The sequence below is a fragment of the Moschus berezovskii genome, chromosome 24 (assembly GCF_049115385.1).
Source record: "Moschus berezovskii isolate FMDL1 chromosome 24, NW_MosBer_1.0, whole genome shotgun sequence".
Lineage (NCBI taxonomy): Eukaryota > Metazoa > Chordata > Mammalia > Artiodactyla > Moschidae > Moschus > Moschus berezovskii.
Window position 1 is genome coordinate 4,016,424 of NC_142483.1, and position 21,692 is coordinate 4,038,115.

Here is a 21,692-nt window from a genome sequence, read left to right on the forward strand (position 1 = left end):
ACCTCAAAGAAGGCTGAGCACCGAAGAATTGATGCTTTCGAACTATGCTTTTGGAGAAGACTCTTGAGAGTCCCTTGGAAAGCAGGGAGGTCCAACTAGTCAATACTAAAGGAAATCAACCCTAAATATTCATTAGAAAGACTGAAACTGAAGCTCCAATGCTTTGGCCACCTGATTGCGAAGAGCCAGCTCATTGGAAAAAGACCCTGAGGCTGGATAGATTGAGGGCAGGAGGAGAAGGGGTCGACAGAGGATGAGATGATTGGATGGCATCACTGACTCAAAGGACCTCAGTTTGAGCAAACTCCAAGAGATGGTGAAGGACAGGGAAGCCTGGCGTGCTGTAGTCCATGGGATCGCAGAGTTGGATATAACTTAGCAACTGAACAACAACAAAACTACAGTCGCCCCACAAGACACCCCGCCCTTCACTTCCCCTCAAAGTTTTCTGCTCAGCTCTGGAGCCCCAGGGACCAGCAGATGTTCATCCCTTTCTGCCTAGAACCTGTTATAATGGCTGAGTCGTTTATAACGAACATGGATTACTTTCATAATGAGTTAAAAACAATGTAAGTGTTTTCTGTTTGCAGGAGGCTGGGGCAGCAGAGAGGAGAAAAAGATAGCTGGGAACGTTTGTGTCTCCTGGCAACTTGGAGAAGTACCTCCCCTCTGCCTCCTGCAGAACCCTCAGCAGGGGCTGGGAAGAACATAGGCTCTTCCACTCCTGTTGAGGCTCAGCTGCAGATTCACAACTGCGGCGCCACTAACCTATTAACACCTCCAGCCATGGGTATTGAGTCTGGGGAGAAAAGAAGTAACACTGAGGGCCCTCTTTTGTGCCCGGCACTGAGCTAGGTTCTATGGCACTTTGGTTAGCCCTGCAGCAGTTCTGTGAGGGGGCAAGTACTAGTTGCATTTTAGAGGTAAAGCGCAACTGAGGCTCAGAGAGGTTCACTGACTTGCTCGAGATCGCACAGTAAGCGATGAAAGCCGGAGTGGAGGCAGGTCTGTCTGGAGATACACCCTGGGCTCTTTCTTTCCTCCAAACCACTCTGGCTCCCAGTGATGGGGGCGAGCAGCTATGACGGAGCTGCCTCGGCCCAGCGGAAGCCAGGCATCCCCTTCCCAATCCGAGGCAGCGTTAATGCCGCTGCCGAGGACAGAGTGCCCTGATGAAGGGACCTCACTCTGCCCACCACACAGGGAAAGCCGTAGCAACTGACGAAGCCAGTCAGGGGAGGGTTCAGCTCTGTGGGGAACTTGCCTCAGGCAAATGGCCTTGACCACTTACAAAGCCCTCGAGAGGCAAAGCGCAGTGCCCAATCCAGCAGAAATCCAGCCAGCACCGGGCACAGAGCCTGTGGGCCCTTTTCTCCAGTGACACTTCCTCCGGCCTAGGTGTTGTGTAAGCAGTGCCTATCCCCCCAAAGACTCCACATCTGCTGGTTCTGGGGCACCCCTGTGAAATGGCAGAGGGAGGGCTCCCCCCTCCCCTCCCCTCATTCAGGTGACAAAACTGGTCCTGTTCCCTGTGTCTCAGGGCAATTGCAGATACAGGCGGGCCTCTGGTCTGTGAGAAGCAGACTTTTCCCAAAGAATCATCTTCATGCTAACCCACGTACGGAGAGCCCACACGGGCCCCACTGAGACTTATTATTACTCGTTTACTGCTCACAGTAATCTTATAAGAAAGGTATAACTTGCCCGTCTTCCCAGTGTGGAAACCAAAGCCCACAGGGCTCACCCAACTCCTGCAGCTCGTGTGCGAGGGGCGGGCTGGGCTAGGGCTCCCAGACTCTGTGCTTCTGCACCTCCCTGCTCCCCCAGAGCCCCTCCTGCAGGGGGTGGGAAGTGAGGGGAGGGTCTCCAACCCAAGGACCGTCCTGGGCACTCTGGGGTCACCTGAAAGAGCAGCTCCTTGGTGTGGATGTCATACACCAGGCACATGTCGTTCTCGTCCACCACGGCCAACTTATTGCGGGAGGCGCTCATGTCCAGGCAGCGCACGGCGGTGGCCTGCTTCAGCAGGACGATGGCGAAGAGATTGTCCACAAAGATCTTGAGGATCTGGAAAAATTTGAGAGGGGGAATGTGAGTAACCGTGGCCACAAGACCCTGGAACGCCAGCACGTTGCTGGAACCCCGTGTGTTTTTCAGTACCATCGCCACTAAGTTCACCAGAGGCTCTGTGCAGAGAAGAGGAAAGGGAGCCGGGGTTTCCACAGGGGACCAGAGTGTGGTCCACTAGAGGCTGCCTAAGTAACGACAGGCCCCGAGACACGACCGACCCACGCAAATGTCTGCTTGACTGGGGATGGTTAACATTACCCAAACAAAGGATTAGAAGACAGCACAGTCACATACTCATACAGGAAAAGGTTCCCATAAACAGTGACAGACTTATGGGGTAACCACAGCAAGAAGAGGATGATGGTGAGGATGGGGAGGATGGTGAGGATGATGGAGAGGATGATGGGGAGGATGGTGAGGATGATGGGGAGGATGGGGAGGATGATGGGAAGGATGGAGAGGATGATGTGGAGGATGGGGAGGATGGTGAGGATGATGGAGAGGATGATGGGGAGGATGGGGAGGATGGTGAGGATGATGGGGAGGATGGGGAGGATGATAGGGAGGATGGGGAGGATGATGGAAGGATGGGGAGGATAGTGAGGATGATGGGGAGGATGGGGAGGATGCTGAAGATGATGGTGAGGATGATGGTGAGGATGGTGAGGATTTTGGGGAGGATGAGGAGGATGATGGCGAGGATGGGGAGGATGATGGGGAGGATGGGGAGGATGATGGGGAGGATGGGGAGGATGATGGGGAGAATAGTGAGGATGATGGGGAGGATGGGGACGATGATGGGTAGGATGGGGAGGATGATGGATGGGGAGGATGGTAAGGATGATGGAGAGGATGGGGAGGATGGTGAGGATGGTGGGGAGGACGATGGGGAGGATGTTGAGGATGATGGGGAGGATGGGGAGGATGATGGAAGGATGGGGAGGATAGTGAGGATGATGGGGAGGATGGGGAGGATGCTGAAGATGATGGTGAGGATGATGGTGAGGATGGTGAGGATTTTGGGGAGGATGGGGAGGATGATGGCGAGGATGGGGAGGATGATGGGGAGAATGGTGAGGAAGATGGGGAGGATGGTGAGGATGATGGGGAGGATGGTGAGGATGATGGGGAGGATGGAGAGGTTGCTGAAGATAATGGTGAGGATGCTGAAGATGATGGTGAGTATGGTGAGGATGATGGGGAGGATGGTGAGGATGATGGGGAGGAAGAGGAGGATGATGGGGATGATGGGGAGAATGGGGAAAATGATGAGGAGGATGGGGAGGATGTTGGGGAGAATGGTGAGGATAATGGGTATGATGGGGAGGATGATGGGTAGGATGGGGAGGATGATGGGTAGGATGGGGAGGATGGTGAGGATGATGGGGAGGATGCTGAAGATGATGGTGAGGATGGTGAGGATGCTGAAGATGATGGTGAGTATGGTGAGGATGATGGGGAGGATGGTGAGGATGATAGGGAGGAAGGGGAAGAGGATGGGGAGGATGGAGAGGACGATGGGGAGGATGGTGAGGATGCTGAAGATGATGGTGAGGATGGGGAGGATGATGAAGATGATGGGGAGGATGGGAGGATGATGGGGAGGATGGAGAGGATGGTGAGGACGGTGAGGAGGATGGGGAGGATAGTGAGGATGGTGAGGATGATGGTGAGGATGGTGAGGATGGTGAGGATGATGGGGAGGATGGTGACAATGGTGAGGATGGTAAGGGGGACAGTGAGGAGGATGGGGAGGATGGAGAGGATGCTGAAGATGATGGTGAGGAGGATGGAAACAGCTGCCAGTTACTGACTGTGTTTGACAGTCCTGTGAAGCATGGGCTGTGAAACATGTGGGTGAAATGTGGGATTCTCATTTGTAAAATCTGCACCTCAGAGAGGTGAAGTGACTTGCTCAGGATCACACAGCTCAGGAGCTGCTAAGCGTGCACACGGCCCCAGGCTCACCTGCCCACAGAGCCCAAGCTCTCCAGTCTTGCACTGGAAGCGACAGCTGACGAGCGGAGAGAGCCAGCTCTCCTTCACTGTGGTGCTGACACTCTGCAGCCTCTGCTAATCTCGTCCCCTGTGATTTTCAGCCCCAGGAAAGGCCTAACAAGCCCCAGCCACAGCCATCTGCTAGACAGCTTGGCTCCCAGGCTTACGCAGTTATATTTTCCCTCTCAAATTTCCATGTAACCCACTTAGAACTTTGTTCTTTTGAGCAGTAACCTAGATTTCCCACCTCTATTTGAGCACAGGGCCCATTTTCCTTGAAACACCTGGTAATGGCCTGAGGACGAGCGCCCTCTGAGACGCAAGCTAGAACACACTCCCTGATGCAGTCACTGCCCTAACAGGCATCTGACCTAAGGAATGAGCTCCGTCTCCCTCTCTGTGAAGACACCGAAACTGAATCTCCAGCAAGTCTCCCCCCCGGGTGGCCTCAAATCCACAGAGCCTCCATGGTAGCCCAGAGGCTGCAGAGCCAACTCTGCCAGAACGTGGCGTGCTGAAGGGAGGCCACCACGGCTGTGGCTTGACGCTGTCCACATAAAACAGGATCCTGGGCTGCCCTCCAATGTGCCTGTGGGGCGAGGGGTGGGGGTGTGGCGGGGGAGCCCTTTGCTTGCTCCAGGAACCCACCTCGGGGTCACCACTAGTTTGGCTGCCTGTGTCTGCCTGCAGATGACTGGCCTAATGGGAGACACGAGGGTGCACTCACCTGTCCATTCTTCAGGCCGACCAACAGACCCTCCCTTCCTGGGGGGCCGCCGATCACCTTAATGTAGCGAATGAGAGACTCCATCTGCCACTCCCGCTCCTTCACGCCACTGAAGGACAAGCACTGCAGCCGCCTCTCCTAGAAAACAAGCGCAGCTCCAGGTGATCGCCAGCAGGACCGGCGTGCCCAGGTGCCCAAGGAGGTCTGTCTGTGCCTACAGGGTGAAAACTACCTCCACACACTGTTCCCACTGAACCCATCTAGACCTCATGCCTGGCAGCTTCACACAAGCCTTCCCCGCGGAGCCCAGCCCAGCCTTCATCTTCAACAGACCTCCGGGGAGACAGAGTCAGGGGCCACACCCGGAAGCACGTCCATAACCTGTGGTCCCCCTACCCTTGGGCTTCGCAGGTGGCTCAGTGGTAAAGAATCTACCTGCGACACAACAGACGCGGGTTCGATCCCTGGGTTGGGAAGATCCCCTGGAGGACGGCACGACCACCCACTCCAGTATTCTTGCCTGGATGGTCCCATGGATAGAGGAGCTTGGCGGGCTACAGTCTATGGGGTCACAGAGGCAGATGTGACTTGGTGACTAAATAACAACAACAACCCCTAAACTGCTTTAATTCAAGATTTTTAGAGAGATTTTTTTTTTTTTAATAGTATCTTACATATGTGATTTCTACAGGATTTCTTCCATTTTATCAATTCCAATAGACCTAGTTTTACAAAACCAAATCCACCTCTACTTCCAGGAAAGCGGCTGGGCTGGCCTTCTCTTATGGTCTCCCCAAGCATTCCTGGCATCAACCTAGACAGCTTCTAGGAAAGTCTAAGTTGACAAATCTTTTTTTGTCAAAAAAATTATCAGGAAGTAAAACTTCCTTTACTATTTTGAGTTGATATCATAAATTTTTTTGTTGTTTAACTGAAAGCAAGCATAAATCTCTGTGTGCATACATTTACCAAAACAACATTGATCTTCATTTTGTGGGATATCAGTGTATGCTTCAAGTCATTAAAATATATACAATCCCAGTTCAACAAAGTGCTTTGTACAATACAAAAATGTATTTTTCAGTTTTTTTGTTTTGGGCCTCAAGTCTTATAGGATCTTAGTTCCCCTCCCAGGGACTGAACCCGGGCCCTCAGCAGCGAGAGTACAGAGTCCTAACCACTGGACCAACAGGGCTCAGTCCTTTCAGTCGTGTCCAACTCTTTGCGACCCCATGGACTGTAGCCTGCCAGGCTCCTCTGTCCATGGGATTCTCCAGAAAAGATTACTAGAGTGGGTTGCCATTTCCTTCACCAGGATATCTTCCCGACCCAGGGATCGAACCCATGTCTCTTTCATGTGTCTCTTGCATGGCCAGGCGGGTTCTTTACCACTAGCGCCACCTGGGAAGACCAACAAGGGTAGTCCCCGTATCCTCCAGTTTACGGCCCATGGTTTTCTGGTAGGGTCTGACCCCTCCAGATGCCAACAAGCATGAAAGCAACGAATGGCCACTGAGCTTGACAGGAAGGGGCTCTCTTCTAGCGACCAGCTCTAGAGTCGGGAGGTAGGTACCCCGCTCCCAGGGGGAGGATGAGGTGGATGCAGCCCGCCCTCAGAGCCGCTGTCGCCCACCTGACAGAGGATGATGTGGTCGGCACAGACCACCAGAAGGTTGCACTCAAACTTCCTGGCAATCTTCTCCTTCACCCGGTACCGCATGTCCAGCAAGTCCTCAGAGCACAGCTCGTAGATGAGGATCTTCTCGGGCAGTTGAATCGCTAATCGATTCTTGTAGATGGCAATTTTCTTGACAAGCTCTTTGCATTTAATCCGAACTGTGAAAGAGGGGGAAAAAAAAAACATAGCTCGAACAAGAGGCTATTAGGTAAGGGAGAAGACAGAGAAATTAAAAGCCATCATTTACTTAATGCTGCTGCTGCTGCTGCTAAGTCACTTCAGTCGTGTCCGACTCTGTGTGACCCCATAGACGGAAGCCCACCAGGCTCCCCCATCCCCGGGACTCTCCAGGCAAGAACACTGGAGTGGGTGGCCATTTCCTTCTCCAATGCGTGAAAGTGAAAAGTGAAAGTGAAATCGCTCAGTCGTGTCCAACTCTTCGTGACCCCATGGACTGCAGCCCACCAGGCTCCTCCGTCCACGGGATTTTCCAGGCAAGAGTACTGGAGTGGGGTGCCATAGCCTTCTCCGGCAATTAAAGGAGACACACTCATCATCAAAACACCTTTACAGAGCGTCTTAATACGCAATTGACTCTGCTAAACACTGAGTCGCACACAGTCTTTGTGGCCCCAAGCTTACATCTGAGTGTGCAAAGTAGAAGTCTTTGCGCTACCATCACTTGCTGAAGATAAATCTCCTCTGAATGGCACTAATAGCCCCTGATGGTCAGGAACACGTCTGGGTAACTGCCCACAGCTCTGGACACTCGCCACCCAGCGCTCTTGCCAACAGGGAGCTGAAGGCAGTTTCTGGCACACACTAGTGTCTCACACTCACGCTACAGGTGGATAAAGTCCCTCAGCAAGGATAGCGGGGAACTGCCCGACCAGCTGCACCCTCAGCATCGCCGCTGGAGTCTTCCATCAGAGGTGCTCCCAGGTGGGGGACCAGAGGATGCCACCTGACTCTGCAAGACACCCCTCAACCTATACCCCCCCACACAGGCCCCCGCAGTGTGCTGTGGCCAGGATACCTGCAAACGAATGCCCTTGAAATAAGCAGATTCTCGGCCCACCGAACCTGCATGGCCACTTGGGTGGACAGAGGAAGGGACTGGCTACCCGAGGCCTGGAACCCTGGCCTTCTGACCAAGCCCGTGCAACCCACTGCCTCCTTCTCTCTGGGGGGAGCACCCACCAGGAGGTGACTGGACACGGAGCCGGGGGAGAAGCACCCCAGAAGGGACTGTGAGCAGAGAGGACACAGGTCCGCAGAGACCCATGCAGGTCACCCAGCCCCCGGCTTTGACTTGTTATATGCTGTGCTCCCTTAACCAGGCAGTCCACTTCCCCTTTGTATTAGCTGCAAATTTTTTCTTTCTAGGGAGAGGGTTCATTGCTTCCAAGACATCAATATCCTCTCCACGCTCCCACCACACGAAACAGCAAGGCCCGGTGGTCCAACATGTGTCCAGAACACCAAGGAGCAGCATGCCCTACCGCCTCATCTGCCCTGTGAGCAGCCCGTCAACCTGCCCCCTTCCCAACACCTGTGGGCAGAGGGGCTGTACCCGCCCTTCACCTTTCTGCTCGGTGATCAGGTGTTGCACAATGACATCGGTCATGCTATCCCTGTAGGCGTAGCGGTCCTTGTAGAGCCCGTGGACTGTGCTGAAAATCAGCTGGTAGAAGGAAATGGTGCCATCCTGGCAGCCCACCACCTGCGGAGAATGAGCGTGTCAGTTCTCAGTCCTCTGTGGAGACAGACCATACCCACCTGCCTGTCAGGAACAAATGTCAGTGATCTGACTGGCTAAACACGGCCAATGTTCACTGACTACTCGGGCGGTGGCCCAACCAACTCCTCCTTCTTACCACATAGTTGGAGTCGGGCTTCACTTTACACGTCCACACCCAGGAGGTCTGCTCCCCAACGGCCCCGAGCCGCACGCCATCCTTGGTGAAAAGGGATACTTGCTTGTCTGACCCCCCCAGCAAAATATACTCCCCTTTAGTAAAGTAGCTGATGCAGCAGGGGTCAAAGTTCAGGGAGCGGTCCTTCCCAATCTGAAGAAAGAGAACACACCAAGGGAGATCCACGCTGAATTCATGATCATCCAATACGAGCAAGGGCTTTTCCCTCCATCCTTTATGGAGAGCTGGGAAGGTTGTGGAGAGCTGGCCAGCGTTCTCCCCCATGTGACAGATTCCATCACGAACACAGCCCAGCCCTCTAGAGCACCCCCATCCTCTCCACACGGACAAATCCTCCAGGGTCTCCCTCAGTCCCACCCAACGGCCCCAGGGCTGTGTCTTAGCTCCGCAGCCAATCCACACCCCAGAAGGTCTTTCTCCCATCAGGCCTCCGGCTCTGCTCACAGCCCTTGCTAGGCTTCAGGATTTCCCTCAGTCCTGAGGGAAATTTCTTTTTCTTTCTGCTTTTCTTTTCCTTCCCTCCTTCTTTCCTTTTTTTGTACTTCACAAAACTAAGCCCATTCAATTTTTTAAAAATTGTCCTTATTCTGTAACTACACTCATCCTATTTCTCTTTAGAACAAACTTACTGAGGTATTGCACACACCATTCGATCCACCCATGTCAAGTGTACACTTCATTAGCTTTTAATACATCTGGAGTTGTATAACCATCACTAATTCCAACACCCCAAAAACCTGTACCTGTTGGCAGTCAGTCCCCTTTCCCGTCTCCTTCCACTCCCTGGCAACCACTAACCTACTTCCTGTCTATAGACCTGCCTATTCTGGACATTGCATATAAATGGAAACACAGACCGTGTGGCTTTTTGTGACCGGTTCACCCTTTTTCGGGATGCATCAGTACTTCACTCCTTTTCAATGCTGAATAATATTCCAGTGTATGGATATTCCCCACTTTATTTTTTCATGCATCAACTGATAGACATTTCAGTTCTATTTCTGGCTATTATGAAAAAATGCTGAATATGAATACTTGCGTACAAATTTCTGTGCAGATGTACGCTTTCATCTTTCTTAGATATGGATGCCTAGCAGAGTTGCTGGGTCACACAGTAACTTCGCATCTAACCTTTAATAACTACCTAAAAAGAGGCTGGGTATACCATTTTATACTCCTGTCAGTGGTATACAAGGGTTCCAATTTCTCCATCCTAGTGGGTGTGACGGAGAAGGCAATGGCAAGCCACTCCAGTACTCTTGCCTAGAAAATCCCATGGATGGAGGAGCCTGGTAGGCTGCAGTCCATGGGGTCGCTAAGGGTCGGACACGACTGAGCGCCTTCACTTTCACTTTTCACTTTCACACATTGGAGAAGGAAATGGCAACCCACTCCAGTGTTCTTGCCTGGAGAATCCCAGGAACGGGGAAGCCTGGTGGGCTTCCGTCTATGGGGTCACACAGAGTCGGACACGACTGAAGTGACTTAGCAGCAGCAGCAGCAGCAGTGGGTGTGAAGCGGGTCTCATCGTGAGTTTGATTTGCATTTTCCTGGCAGCTAATGATGCTGAACATCTTTTCATTTGCTTACTTGGCCACAAGTATTTCTTGTTTGAAAAAATGTCCATTCAGATCCTTTTTCTATTTTTTAATTAAGTTGTCTTTTTATTATTGACGTAAGAGTTTTTTACTCCTTGGAAGACAAGCTATGACCAACCTAGACAGCATATTAAAAAGCAGAGACATTACTTGGCCAACAAAGCTCCATCTAGTCAAAGCTTTGGTTTTTCCTGTGGTCATGTATGGATGTGAGAGTTGGACCATAAAGAAAACAGCACTGAAGAATCAATGCTTTTGAACTGTGGTGCTGCAGAAGACTCTTGAGGGTCCCCTGGACTGCAAGGAGATCCAACCAGTCCATCCTAAAGGAAATCAGTCCTGAATATGCATTGGAAGGACTGATGCTGAAGCTGAAACTCCAATACCTTGGCCCCCTGATGCGAAGAACTGAGTTATTTGAAAAGCCCCTGATGGTGGGAAAGATTGAAGGCAGGAGGAGAAGGGGACGACAGAGGATGAGATGATGGATGGTATCACTGATTCAATGGACATGGGTTTGAGCGAGCTCCGGGAGCTGGCGATGGACAGGGAGGCCTGGCGTGCTGCGGTTCGTGGGGTCGCAGAGTCAGACACGACAGAGCGAGTGAGTTGAACTGAAGAGTTTTTCACACATTAGGATGCAGGCCCTCATCAGATAAAGACTTGAGACATTTCTCCCCCACTCTGGGTGTCGTCTCTTCAGTTGTGTTGGTGTCCCCTTTACTTTTAGGATGAAGCTCAAGCTCCTGATCTTAGTTCCCAAGATCCTCCTCTCAGTCAAAACGAGTCTCTTCCAGTTTCCTAAGTGGCGCATGCTGTTTCGAACCTCCGTGCCATTCTCCTCAGCACCCCAGCACTAGGCAAGGGTGTCCTTTCCCCTTTCTCCACCAGGTGTCATCTCTTCCAGGAAGCATCCTCCTGTGTCCCTGCCCACCCAAGGCCTGAAGGGCTAGCCTAGCAGCTGCTCATAGATGTGGGGTGAACAAAGCAAATACAGGCAGGGGGTCACAACCAAGACAAAGGCTTTACAGACCAAGCTGCATTTCAGTTCACCCATTCACTGGCAGTGCAGGGCCTTGGGCATAATATTCATTCCACTGCCCTGAGACTTGTCTACTCATATCTAAAAAGCAGATCATCAGACTTTCCTGGCGGTCCAGGGGTTCAGACTCTGCACTTCCCCTGCAGAAAGCATGGATTTTATCCCTAGTAAAGGAAGTTCTGCGTGCCCTCGGTGTGGCCCCAAAACTGTAAAAAGTTGTATCAGCAGAGTACCTACTTCACAAAGTTTTGTAAGAATTAAGAGAGATAAAGAACGCATAGCACTGAGCAGACAACCTGGTGTCACAGTAAATGCTCAGTAAACAGGAGCTGACACAAATGATGAACAATTACTAATAATGCAATCTCCAAATGTGAAAATAGACTAAAACCAACAGGCATGACCAAACCGGTACCTCCCACCGGGCTGACACAGACCTGCATACCTGTTTTCCACTCAGCTGGTAAAAGGAAAGCTTCTGTCCCCAGTCAGCGACAGCCAGGATGTCATTACGTTCCTCTCTAATCAACAGAAGACAAAAGAGGTTATGTGGGGCCAAGGCCTGCTGATGAGTGCGGCCCGAACGGTTTAACAAACAACAGGAAAGAGAAAGCCCTGGCCAGGTGGTCAGATTGCCAAGTGCCGGACAGGAGGACAGAGGCCAGAAGGATGTGACGCGGGCCTACCCATCAACCGGTCCAGTGGGAAGGGGAAGGTGAGGTCAGCCCTCCCGGGATCTGCACCTCAACAGGGTGCCCTCCCATGCGGGTGCTCACGGTGCAGGGGCGCCGCCACCACGGAGAGGTAAGACCCCACTTCACAGCTTCCTGGGGGCAGAGTCAAGGTGGCGAGGCTGGCTACCCGAGAGCGCGTTCTCTTACATGCTACAACAAGGTGGGCAGGGGCAGAGAGACGTGTCTTCGGCAGTGGGAAGGCATGGATCATCTGTTTTTTTTTTTAATGGACAGAGGGGAACCTTGCCTGCTCTTCCTCCAGAGGAAACTAACACCCAAGGCTCGGTTCCCTTGCAGTTGGGGTTGTCGCGCAGGCAGAATGGTTTCTGATTGGACCTAACAGGAAAGAACGGCGGCTCGCTAAGACCAGCCGCTGTCTCTGAAACCGACTGCCCATCAGCATCAGCGTCCTGGAACTGCGGCTGCAGGAGTCGCACGGGAGAAACCTCCTCAGCGGCCAAGGCTGCAGATAGGGCTACTCAGGAGTCAAGTTCAAGAGAGAGAGAGGTTCCCAGCCCTCAGATGCTGGCCTGAACCCACCTAACGTTGCCGCCTCTTCATTAACTCCAGCGTTTTGAGCCCAGGGACTTGGGGTCATGTGACCGCACAACGAGGCACTCAGGCAAAGCGTGGTGCCGCCCTGTGAGCAAAACCTGGGCAAGGCTGACAAAGTGGCAACTCACACAGGCTCCAGTCGATCGCCAGGGGGACAAAGACAATGGCAGAGCGGGGCGGGGGACCCACAGGTGAACTCGGTGTGGACAGCACCGACATCCAAACACGACCCAGGGGCCCAGGCCGCAGCGAGCCCTCTTGGGGAGACCTCGTACAGCTCTGGGTCAGGCTCAGCCTCCGTGAGCTGGACGGGTGGTTTCCAACCCCCTTTCTCCGCCTTTTACCAGCTCCTCCCCCAAACCCTGGACAGTGGGACTCTTTACCAAAACAAAAGCTTGTGTTAGCAACTAAAGGCTCTGCTCTGGCTGAACACAGGTCGGGACAAGAAGCCCACCCTCTCCTCCCTTCCTGGTCCCCCATCTCCCACCTTCTTTTCCCAAGGAAGCCCAGGCCCCACAGAACGGTTTGGATGAAGTGATCTAGCTTAGGACTTGTCAATCAGAATGTCCTGGCTCCCACACCACAGCCTGCAAAGGTTTCCCTACAGGTAATCTGGGCTGAAGACGAGGAAGGGTGGCTGGACAGCGAGGATCTGACGTGAGGACTGTAAGACGGGGGAGCGCCTCTCTGATACGTGTCCTAGCAAATGCAAGGTGAGGTGCGATATGGGAGCAGGCTGAGAGGTGTCCAGTAAGAGGGGAGGTGGCTGATGAACTACGCTACGGCCAGGCCGGGGCTTACAGGCAGGCGCTCAACGTCGTGTTTTTCAAAGGACCCCTAGATGCCCCTGGAGAGTTCACTCTACAATGCTGAGTGGACGAAAAAGGGAGCAGGATATGGTTTGGCTCACAGTATGAACACACGCTACGAGCCTGGGGGAAAGACACTTAAGACGCTAACAGTGGTTTCCTCTGGGGATGGGGCTTTACAGAAAAGCTGAACTTTCTCCTTTGGACTCTTTAGTATCTCCCAGAGTTTCTCTAAGAAGAACCTCATAACCCACACACGAGCTCCAGGGGAGTGTGCTACCCCTGGCGGGAGGAGCCTGCACCAACACCAGCCCGGTCTCTGGGAGCGGCCAGCCGGCAGGTCTAGGCTGGGGGCGGCCCCTCTGGGCAGGGCTGCGGCTCCTCGGGACACACTCACAGGTCGTCGTCCCCGGGACTGTCGTCCTCTTCCTCGGGCTCGTCCTCTGCCTCACTACCCTGACTACTGTACACTGCGGCCTTCAGAGTGGAAGGGATTTCCTGAAAGTATCTGCTGACAATGACTTCCTCGGCATCCTCGATCTCTATGTTCATCCAGAAATTCTCCCATCGGCTGCAGACGGTAAGGGGTTGTTCAATCACATTGCCTAGAACTGCACTAGGGCTATTAATTTCAAGACCTGTCAAGGAGCCCCTGCCCCTGCCCGGAAGAGGTCAGTGACCAGGCACACCAGGCATCCTGCGTCTCATGAATTAAAAATGGGCCCCCGAAGCCACAGAATCATCTGTGGCCGCAAAAAGCAAACAGCAGGAACTCTGGGGTAGGCTAATGGGCTCTGAAGGCATCAGACATGCATGCCACAGCCCTGGGCTGGACCAAATTATTCAAGAAGAAGCCTAATCATCTGATGTCAGAAAGGCCGTGAGATTAAACAGCCTTCTAAATCAAGTAGGTCCCACCTTTAAAATGACATTGGGTTGGTAAACAATTAAGTCCTTTACCTTCAGAGGACTCTATGGGGAATAGTAGTGGCTTAGTAATGTTACAGGATTATACAAGGAGATCTAAAGCTATTAGTGCCCCATCAAAGTCACATGAGCATAGTAAAGAAAATGTGCATAAGGTTGGAGAAGGTAGATGCCAATTGTTTGTGGAACTGTAGGCTTTGGGGATATTTATACTTAATACTGACGTTTTGGGGGCCAAGGGCAGCAAAAAGGGCTCATGAAAAGGAAAAAGGCTCATGAAAAGCAAAAAGGACTCATGAAAAAGCATATGTTCTGTTCAGACTTGGAGGGAAGAACTGAGAAGGGGAAAAGAGCAAAATAAAACCACGGCACAGAGGTGAGCTACTGATTCATAAGAACTGGCTCTCCTGTGTCACATGCATACACACTGTCACACACGCACACAGACACACACACACAGACACACACATGCACACACACTCTGGGCTGGCCTAGATAGCTCATCTGCTCAGCTACATTTCTGGGATGCATTCCAAAACTCAAGATGGGCTCCTTAAAAATTCCATTCAAACGGAACAGGTTCCAAAACGGATCAGTCACATGGGGTGAGAAGTCTTTGAATCAGGGAGCCTTCATGAGGAGAGAAAGAACCCAGTGCTCTGAGGAAGGGCTTCCTAGAGCTCCTGACCGAAGAGGAGGTGGAGGAGGGCAGTGGTGCGGTCACCTGGACGGGTTCCAGCAGATGGACCAGATCGGGGAGAGGGAGCCCCCCGGCCGCTCGATCTTCACCTTCTCCTCACCGTTCTTGTTGCGGATGCTGACGACCCCGTTGAACATCCCCAGAGCCAGGTACTGCCCGTCGTTTGTCCAGCTATTCAGACAACCGCCAGAGGGTGTGGGGAAGGGAAAGGGAACATGGCAGGTAAAAGCAGTGAGGGTGGGGCCCTGCTTCAGGCGGCCTGATGAGGCAGCAACAGCCAGATGCGTCCTGATGTAAAAATCACAGGGCCACACTGGGAGTCCCACTGCTTCCCGGAGTGGAGGACGAGACGTGAAGGCGGGAACACCTTTCTCTCGGCGCCCACGGTATCTGTCGGCACCGCCACAAGGGCCCTGAGCTCTGCCTGCACCGCTGGCAGGGCTGGCCTACTCCTTGCTCTCCACGTCAGCCTCCTCCCACCTCCAGAGCCCCGAGCACAGGACCTGCATCTCGGTCACTGCCAGTCTCCCGAGTGGGTGCCGCCCAGCTACTGAACGAAAGGAAGGCTGCACTGGGAAGCTGCTCGGCAAGCACAGCCACCCTTTGAGAGCATCTACCATCTGCAGGAGCTGCCTGCTTTCACCTCACTACCTCGTGTGCATTTCATAACAGCCCCATCAAGGCAGCATCTTTGTTTTTTCCATACATACAAAATGGAAACATACTTGTCATTTTTCTATGTTTTACAAATAACTGATTCTTTTCCTTCATTAAAAACCTCCACTCTGCTCTAAAATGAGAATATCCTTATTCTCACTTATTGTAGCTTAAAATTAAAAATGCAACTGAATGACTCCATACATTATTACATGTTACTGCAAACATCAGATTTCTTTTTTTTTTTTTAGTATATTTTCTTTTCTTTTTTAGCATCTTAATCCCCGTTTGTCAAATGAGGAACCTCCTGAGGTCACAGAGCCTGTCAGCTGCTGAGCCTGGATTTGAACCCAGATCTAACGTCAAAGCCTGTGCTTCCTCCAGCGTGGCGCTGCTGGGACGAGGCCAGCTTCACGTCCCCTGAGTCTGCCCTGAGCACAGCCTGAGGCTGGGACACCTGCTGCTAGACAACTGCCCAAAAGCCACCTGCAGTGCTCTTTCGCTCCGCGATCAAGGACACAGGTTCTTCCCATCAAAGAGACCGCAAGAGAAGAAAAGAGGGAACATGGGGCCCAGAGCAACTGGGAAGCTAAGACCCTCTGTACTGTGTGAACTAACCTCATTCTGAGCCATCTGAAGAGCAGGGGAACGGAAAACCACCCTTGGAGCTGCCCCTTGGCTTACCTGCAGCAGGTTATCTTGCTGCTGGATTTGTGCTTAGACACAGACTTCTGCTCAGGAGACCATAAGCCTTCAATGCAAAATAGTATGAGAAAGACTGGTTGGACTATTGCTGTTGTTCAGTCACTCAGTCATGTCTGATTCTTTGAGACTCCAGGGACTCCAGCACGCCAGGCCTCCCTGTCCCTCACCATCTCCCAAAGTTTGCCCAAGTTCATGTCCATTGCATCGGTGGTTGGACTATTACTCAGCAACAAAGAGGAACAAGCTACTGACACACGCTACAACTCAGATGGATCTCCACGGTTTCAGGCTGAGTTTAAAAAGTCAATCTCAAAAGGTCACATGCTGTATGAGCCTATCTTACATAGAGACGCTGTATGAGCCTATCTTACATAGAGACGGAGAACAGATGAATGGTTACCAGGCACAAGGAGTTAGCTTTAACAGGAGATGGGGGAAAGAAAGTGTTAGTCACTCAGTTATGTTCGACTCTCTGCGACCCCCTGGATTGTAGCCCACCAGGCTCCTCTGTCCATGGAATTTTCCAGGCAAGAATACTGGAGTGGGTTGCCATTTCCTCCTCCAGGGGATCTTCCTGACCCAGGGATCGAACCCAAGTCTCCTGTGTCTCCTTCCTTGGTAGACAGGTTCTTTACCACTAGCGCCACCTGGGAAGCCCACAGGAGATGGGGAAGGCGATGATAAAGGAGTATCTTCATGGTGATGGTCATCGACACAGGTGATGACATGACACAACGATACATACACACTGACACACTGTGCCAGGCCACTCTCCTGATCGTGATCGTGTACGACAGTTACATAAGATGTATCCATGGGGGAGAGAAGAGGAAGGGCATCTGAGACCTCTCTACTAGCTCTGGAACTCACTGCAAATCTATAACTACCTCAAAAGAAAAGAGAGGAAGACATTGGTGAATTTCTAGCCAACCTTTCAGGGAAATGGCAACTTTCATAATTATTACACTGTAACCAGGATACAACTTAGTGGTCAAAGTAATGAACGATGCCTCCTGAAAATCCGCCTCCTCTCCTGGCCCTTCCAGGCAGCGCCCCGTCCCCAGCATACTGGTCGCCTTTGACTTGCTCCCTCCTGCCACTGACTCAGTGCTGCACAACAGGTCTATGTCTGGGCAACAACACCAAATTCTGCTCTGAGTCTGGGCCATGAAGCATGGCCAAGAAGGAAAATGTAGGGCAGAAATACATTTGCAGAGCAAGATGCAACATCCAACAATTTGCCTCCCCTGTCTCCGGCACTGGAAGCCTTCCTCCAGCATTTCCGCCTGTGCTCGAGCTGTCTCCCCTCCACCGCACCCTCCAGGGCCTCTAGGGAGTGCTGTCCGGAGCAGGCGCTAGATGCAATCACATGGCCTGGGTCCATCCCTTGCCCGCGGGGCGACCTCAGACACAAAACTGGACCACTCTGAGCCCCAGCTGTTTCATCGGCACAGCAAGGATAAGAATGCTATCTGACCTCGGCGGCTGTCACAGAGCTCACACAGGAATTCATTTAGCCCTTGGCACGGTGCCTACCGGCCTTCCCTGGAGGCTCGGTGGTAGAGAATCTGCCTGCCAATGCCAGAGATGTAAGAGATGCAAGTTCGATCCCTGGGTCAGGAAGATCCCCTGGGGGAGGAAAAGACTCCTCCCGTTTTCTTGCCTGAACAATCCCATGGACTGAGGAGCCTGGTGGGCTACAGTCCACGCGGTGGCAAAGAGTCAGACATGACTTAGCGACTGAGCACACATCCACACACACAGCACCCACCATATCACAAACGCTCAACGAATATTACTACTTCATAGTGAATTTTCACAAATTCGACTCCCTACCTGCCCCCAAGCACAAGCTCTTTGAGGGCAGGATTTCTACTTTGTCTTTTTCACCCCAAAAGTAAGCACCCAGACCAGTGCCTCACATGGAGAAAATGCTAAATTTTTCATCAATGGCAGTCCCTTCCCCTTTTATGTACACAACGTGCTTTCAATCATGTACTCTCTTTAGAACCTCTGAACTCTATCAGTGGACAGAAGGAACGTATACACTGTAGGTCAGGAAGGGAAACAGAGGAGTCAGATCTCGAGTTCTGCTCTGTGTACCCACTATCTCCCAGCAAAGAAAACAGAGCCGATGAACTGAAAGCCAGACTGGACCTTGAACAGGGAGCCTACAAGCCTCTTCCTGCTCTCCCGGCCTCTGCTCTGTGCCGGGACCCCACCAGTGCCGGGTTGGGGCGGGTGCACTCTTTGGGGAAGACAGCCACAACCACGGAACGAGTAAAGCGGGACACGCTGCCCACGGATGCTGGGGACAGGGAGGTGGGGACGACTGGACTGTCCCCTCTCAGAGGCAGCACTGCCAGTCACGCCGGGGCTCTCCCGTTCCTTCTCCCAAATTGCCGTCTTACCCACCAATTTCTGACCAGACTCGATGGCCTCATTCACTCTCTGGGTTTCTACACAATTTTAAGGACAACTCTCCGCCTCCCCTCCGCCAGTGAAGGGAGAAGAAGGCGCACTGACTCGTCACCACATTTCTGGATGGATTTCAGCACTTTTTGCCAACTTCCAGTCATTCCAGGATGAGATGCTGGGAACCAGAACCTACCGATGTCGCTGGAGGAACAGGATGCCAGCTGGTGGGTGACGGGGTTGTACGAGACACACTGGATGGAGTCATTGTGCCTGGGAAGTAAACAAGTGGAAAGCATTACACGGCAGACCACAAACACCTGAGTGGCTGCAGCAGCAGCCGGTGACGACGGGCCCACAGACAGCCTAACTCCGCCGCGAGCGCTGCTGCAAGTGACCAGTGAAAGGCGCAGGGGCGAACGCCCCGCTCCTGGCTTGCCTCTCAGCCACCGTTTTCCTCTCTGCACGTTACCCACCCACCAGACTGGCCACCTCCGCCAAGATAAACGAGCTGAACAGCTCTGGTGTGTCAGCCGGTAAGAGGACGGAGAGCTCCTGGCCAGGCGCACTGGAGGCGCCGTATTAATGGCCGTTCCTCTCATGCTGTGTGGAGGCCTGGAAATACATCCATTCACACAGTGAATGGAGGTACAGTGGAGACAGCTGCGATGACCGTGAAGGCTGAGGGAGCCGCGCCCCACGTGTGGCGCCTCAGCTTCGGGTTCACTCCACGTGTGAGCCGCCCTCACCCCTTTATCCATCCATTCAAATGCTGATCTGCACACGCGTGTTCACAGCAGCACTATCCTAACCAGCCGAGAGGTGGAAGCGACCCAGGCCCATCAGCAACAGATGAATGGATAAACAAAATATGGTCTGCAGATACACCAGGACGTCATTCAGCATTAAGACGCACGGGAGTTCTGACACACGCCACAACACAGACAAACCCTGAGGACATTACGCTCGGCGACAGGAACCAGTCACAAAAGAACAAACACCGTAGGATTCCACGTATATGGGGCACCCAGAGTAGTCAAACTCATAGACAGTAGAACTGCGGTGCCTAGGGCCGGGGAAGGGGGATGGAGGTGGTTGTTTTTGGTGAGGAGTTTCAGTTTTGCGAGACGAAGAGAGGCCCGGAGGCTCGCTGCACAGCAGCGCGGATGTACTTAGTCAGCACTACTGACCTGCACACTTAAAAATGCTCAGGATGGCAAATTGCACGTTACGTGCATTTCACCACAAACAAAAGAAAACCATCATTTGTCGAGTACCTACAATGGGCCAGGCAAGGCGCCAGGCACCAGACACACGGTGAACGAAACACACGCAGTGTCTGCCCCCACGGAGCTTCCAGGCTGATGGGAGGAATCTATCAGTCATCAGAGTAAGTGTAAAACTACAGCTGTGAGGGACTTCCCTGGCGGTCCAGTGGTTAGGCCTCCACGCTTCCACTGCAGGGGGCCTGGGTTGGATCCCTGGTCGGGGAGCTAAGATCCCGCATGCCACACAGCACGAACCCCCCCAAAAAATAAAAGTACAGCTGTGAGAAACGCCATGAAGGAGACCCGACCGAGGCTAGAGGGGCAGGGAAGGCTTCGCAGAAGAAGCCGCGTCTGAGACCTGCAGGGGATGAGCACAGCCTCAACACGGAGAGCGGCCTGGAGCACACGGAGCCCAAGTTTCGGGCTGGCCACCCTGGGTGGATGCGAGGCTCTTCCCTGAGGTGGGGACACTGGAGGGGGCGGGGGTGGGGTAGAATGTGTGACATCAGACAAACGAAACCGAGCTACATGGAAACACCACCCAGTGCCGGCCGAGCCAGCAGAGCTCAAGGCTGCTCCCTCACTCACCCACTCCCCGACCTTCTCAGCACACAGCCCCACAACCGAACTTCAGTCGCACGGAAAAAAGTCCTTCCTGGCCTCTTTTCTAAGGGGCTTGTGCTTCAGTTGCTCAATGAGAGGCCAACTAATAATACCGTGCGCCTCAGCAATCACTTACGTGTACTTCAGAATGCCTTCCAATTTTGACGTCCAGATTATAACGCTTTTGTCAGCTGATCCAGAAGCAAAGCGTTTGCCTGAAAGCATTTTTAAAGAGAAAATAAATTTCACTTGTCTTTAGACCGGCATTTTGCAGACAGTATTTCTTAGAAAGCTGCTTCTTTAAGGTCCCTAGGAAGTATCAGTTGCTTCTGCAACCCTTCGGATCAGTGCTGGGTGGCAGCGCTCTGGAGTCAGGAAGCTTGAGTTCATTTCCAATTCTGTCTGGCACTAACAGAGATGTATGGAGAGCCTGACACAAGCCAGCATCACGTCCTATGCTCAGAATTAAGTCATGATTAAAGCATAAGTGATCCCTACCTTCATAGAGTTTGTCTGGTGGGTAAAGCAGGCATTAAATTAAATTAATCCAATTCAAAGACAATGTGGAGAGAAAAAATAGCAGCTCTATGAAAAAGAATACATGGGGACCTCATTTCAGTGACGGAGGCTTCTCTGAGAATGGGATCATTCATTAAGGCCTGAAGGCTGTGGGCTTCCCTGACGGTTCACTGGACAAGAACCTGCCTGCCAATGCAGGAGACACAGTTCGATCCCTGATCTGGGAAGATCTCATATGTCAGAGGGCAACCAAGCCCACAGGGCAACAAAGACCGGGCACAGGCAAAAATAAATAAATAGAATTATTAGGAAAAACAACAACAAAAAAAGACCTGAAGGTTGAACAAAGCTTAGCCAACTATAAAGAGTAGAAAAGCCCATCCGTATGGGTCGAACAGATGTGCAAAGGCCCCGAGGCAGGAAAACACTGCACATCTGGCGGGCTGAGAGCAGCCAGCCTGGAACATCACAGGGCAAAGTGTGAGGTGGGTGGTGGAGGGATCTCTTGGGCTTCAGGGCCACATTAAGACCCTGCTCTCTGTCCCAAGGAAAGGTTTCAAGCAAACGAGGGCCAAGTGAGGCTTTCACCCTCTCACTACTTTGGCTGGGTGGCACCGCTGCAAATACTAAGAGAAGCTGCTCTTGTTTCTTCTTCTCGTCACTGCTCCTCCACCCCGGCAGGCAGCAGGGCAGGGAGAGAGTAGGCTCCAGGCTCGGTCTGAGCGGGAATTCCCCGTGACGTCACCCGCC

General features: G+C 52.5%; 1 protein-coding gene across 3 annotated transcripts in view; it reads right to left on the reverse strand.

Moving 5' to 3' along the window:
* The window catches only part of IFT122 (intraflagellar transport 122), a 66,702-nt gene that overhangs the window by 33,642 nt on the left and 11,368 nt on the right, over positions 1 to 21,692 (reverse strand). For 2 of the 3 annotated variants that reach the window (XR_008684120.2, XM_055413523.2), the window contains exons 4-13: positions 20,560 to 20,638; positions 18,749 to 18,825; positions 16,117 to 16,183; positions 14,800 to 14,946; positions 11,496 to 11,571; positions 8,351 to 8,542; positions 8,058 to 8,196; positions 6,429 to 6,631; positions 4,796 to 4,933; positions 1,903 to 2,067 (exon numbers count right to left, since the gene is read on the reverse strand). Coding sequence is in view for 2 of the 3 variants with exons in the window: in XM_055413523.2 (XP_055269498.1) it covers positions 1,903 to 2,067; positions 4,796 to 4,933; positions 6,429 to 6,631; positions 8,058 to 8,196; positions 8,351 to 8,542; positions 11,496 to 11,571; positions 14,800 to 14,946; positions 16,117 to 16,183; positions 18,749 to 18,825; positions 20,560 to 20,638 (1,283 nt within the window). In the remaining variant the exon portion in view is untranslated. Of the gene's footprint in view, positions 1 to 1,902; positions 2,068 to 4,795; positions 4,934 to 6,428; positions 6,632 to 8,057; positions 8,197 to 8,350; positions 8,543 to 11,495; positions 11,572 to 13,545; positions 14,742 to 14,799; positions 14,947 to 16,116; positions 16,184 to 18,748; positions 18,826 to 20,559; positions 20,639 to 21,692 lie in introns of those variants that run through there. The other variant, XM_055413524.2, reaches the window with a different exon arrangement.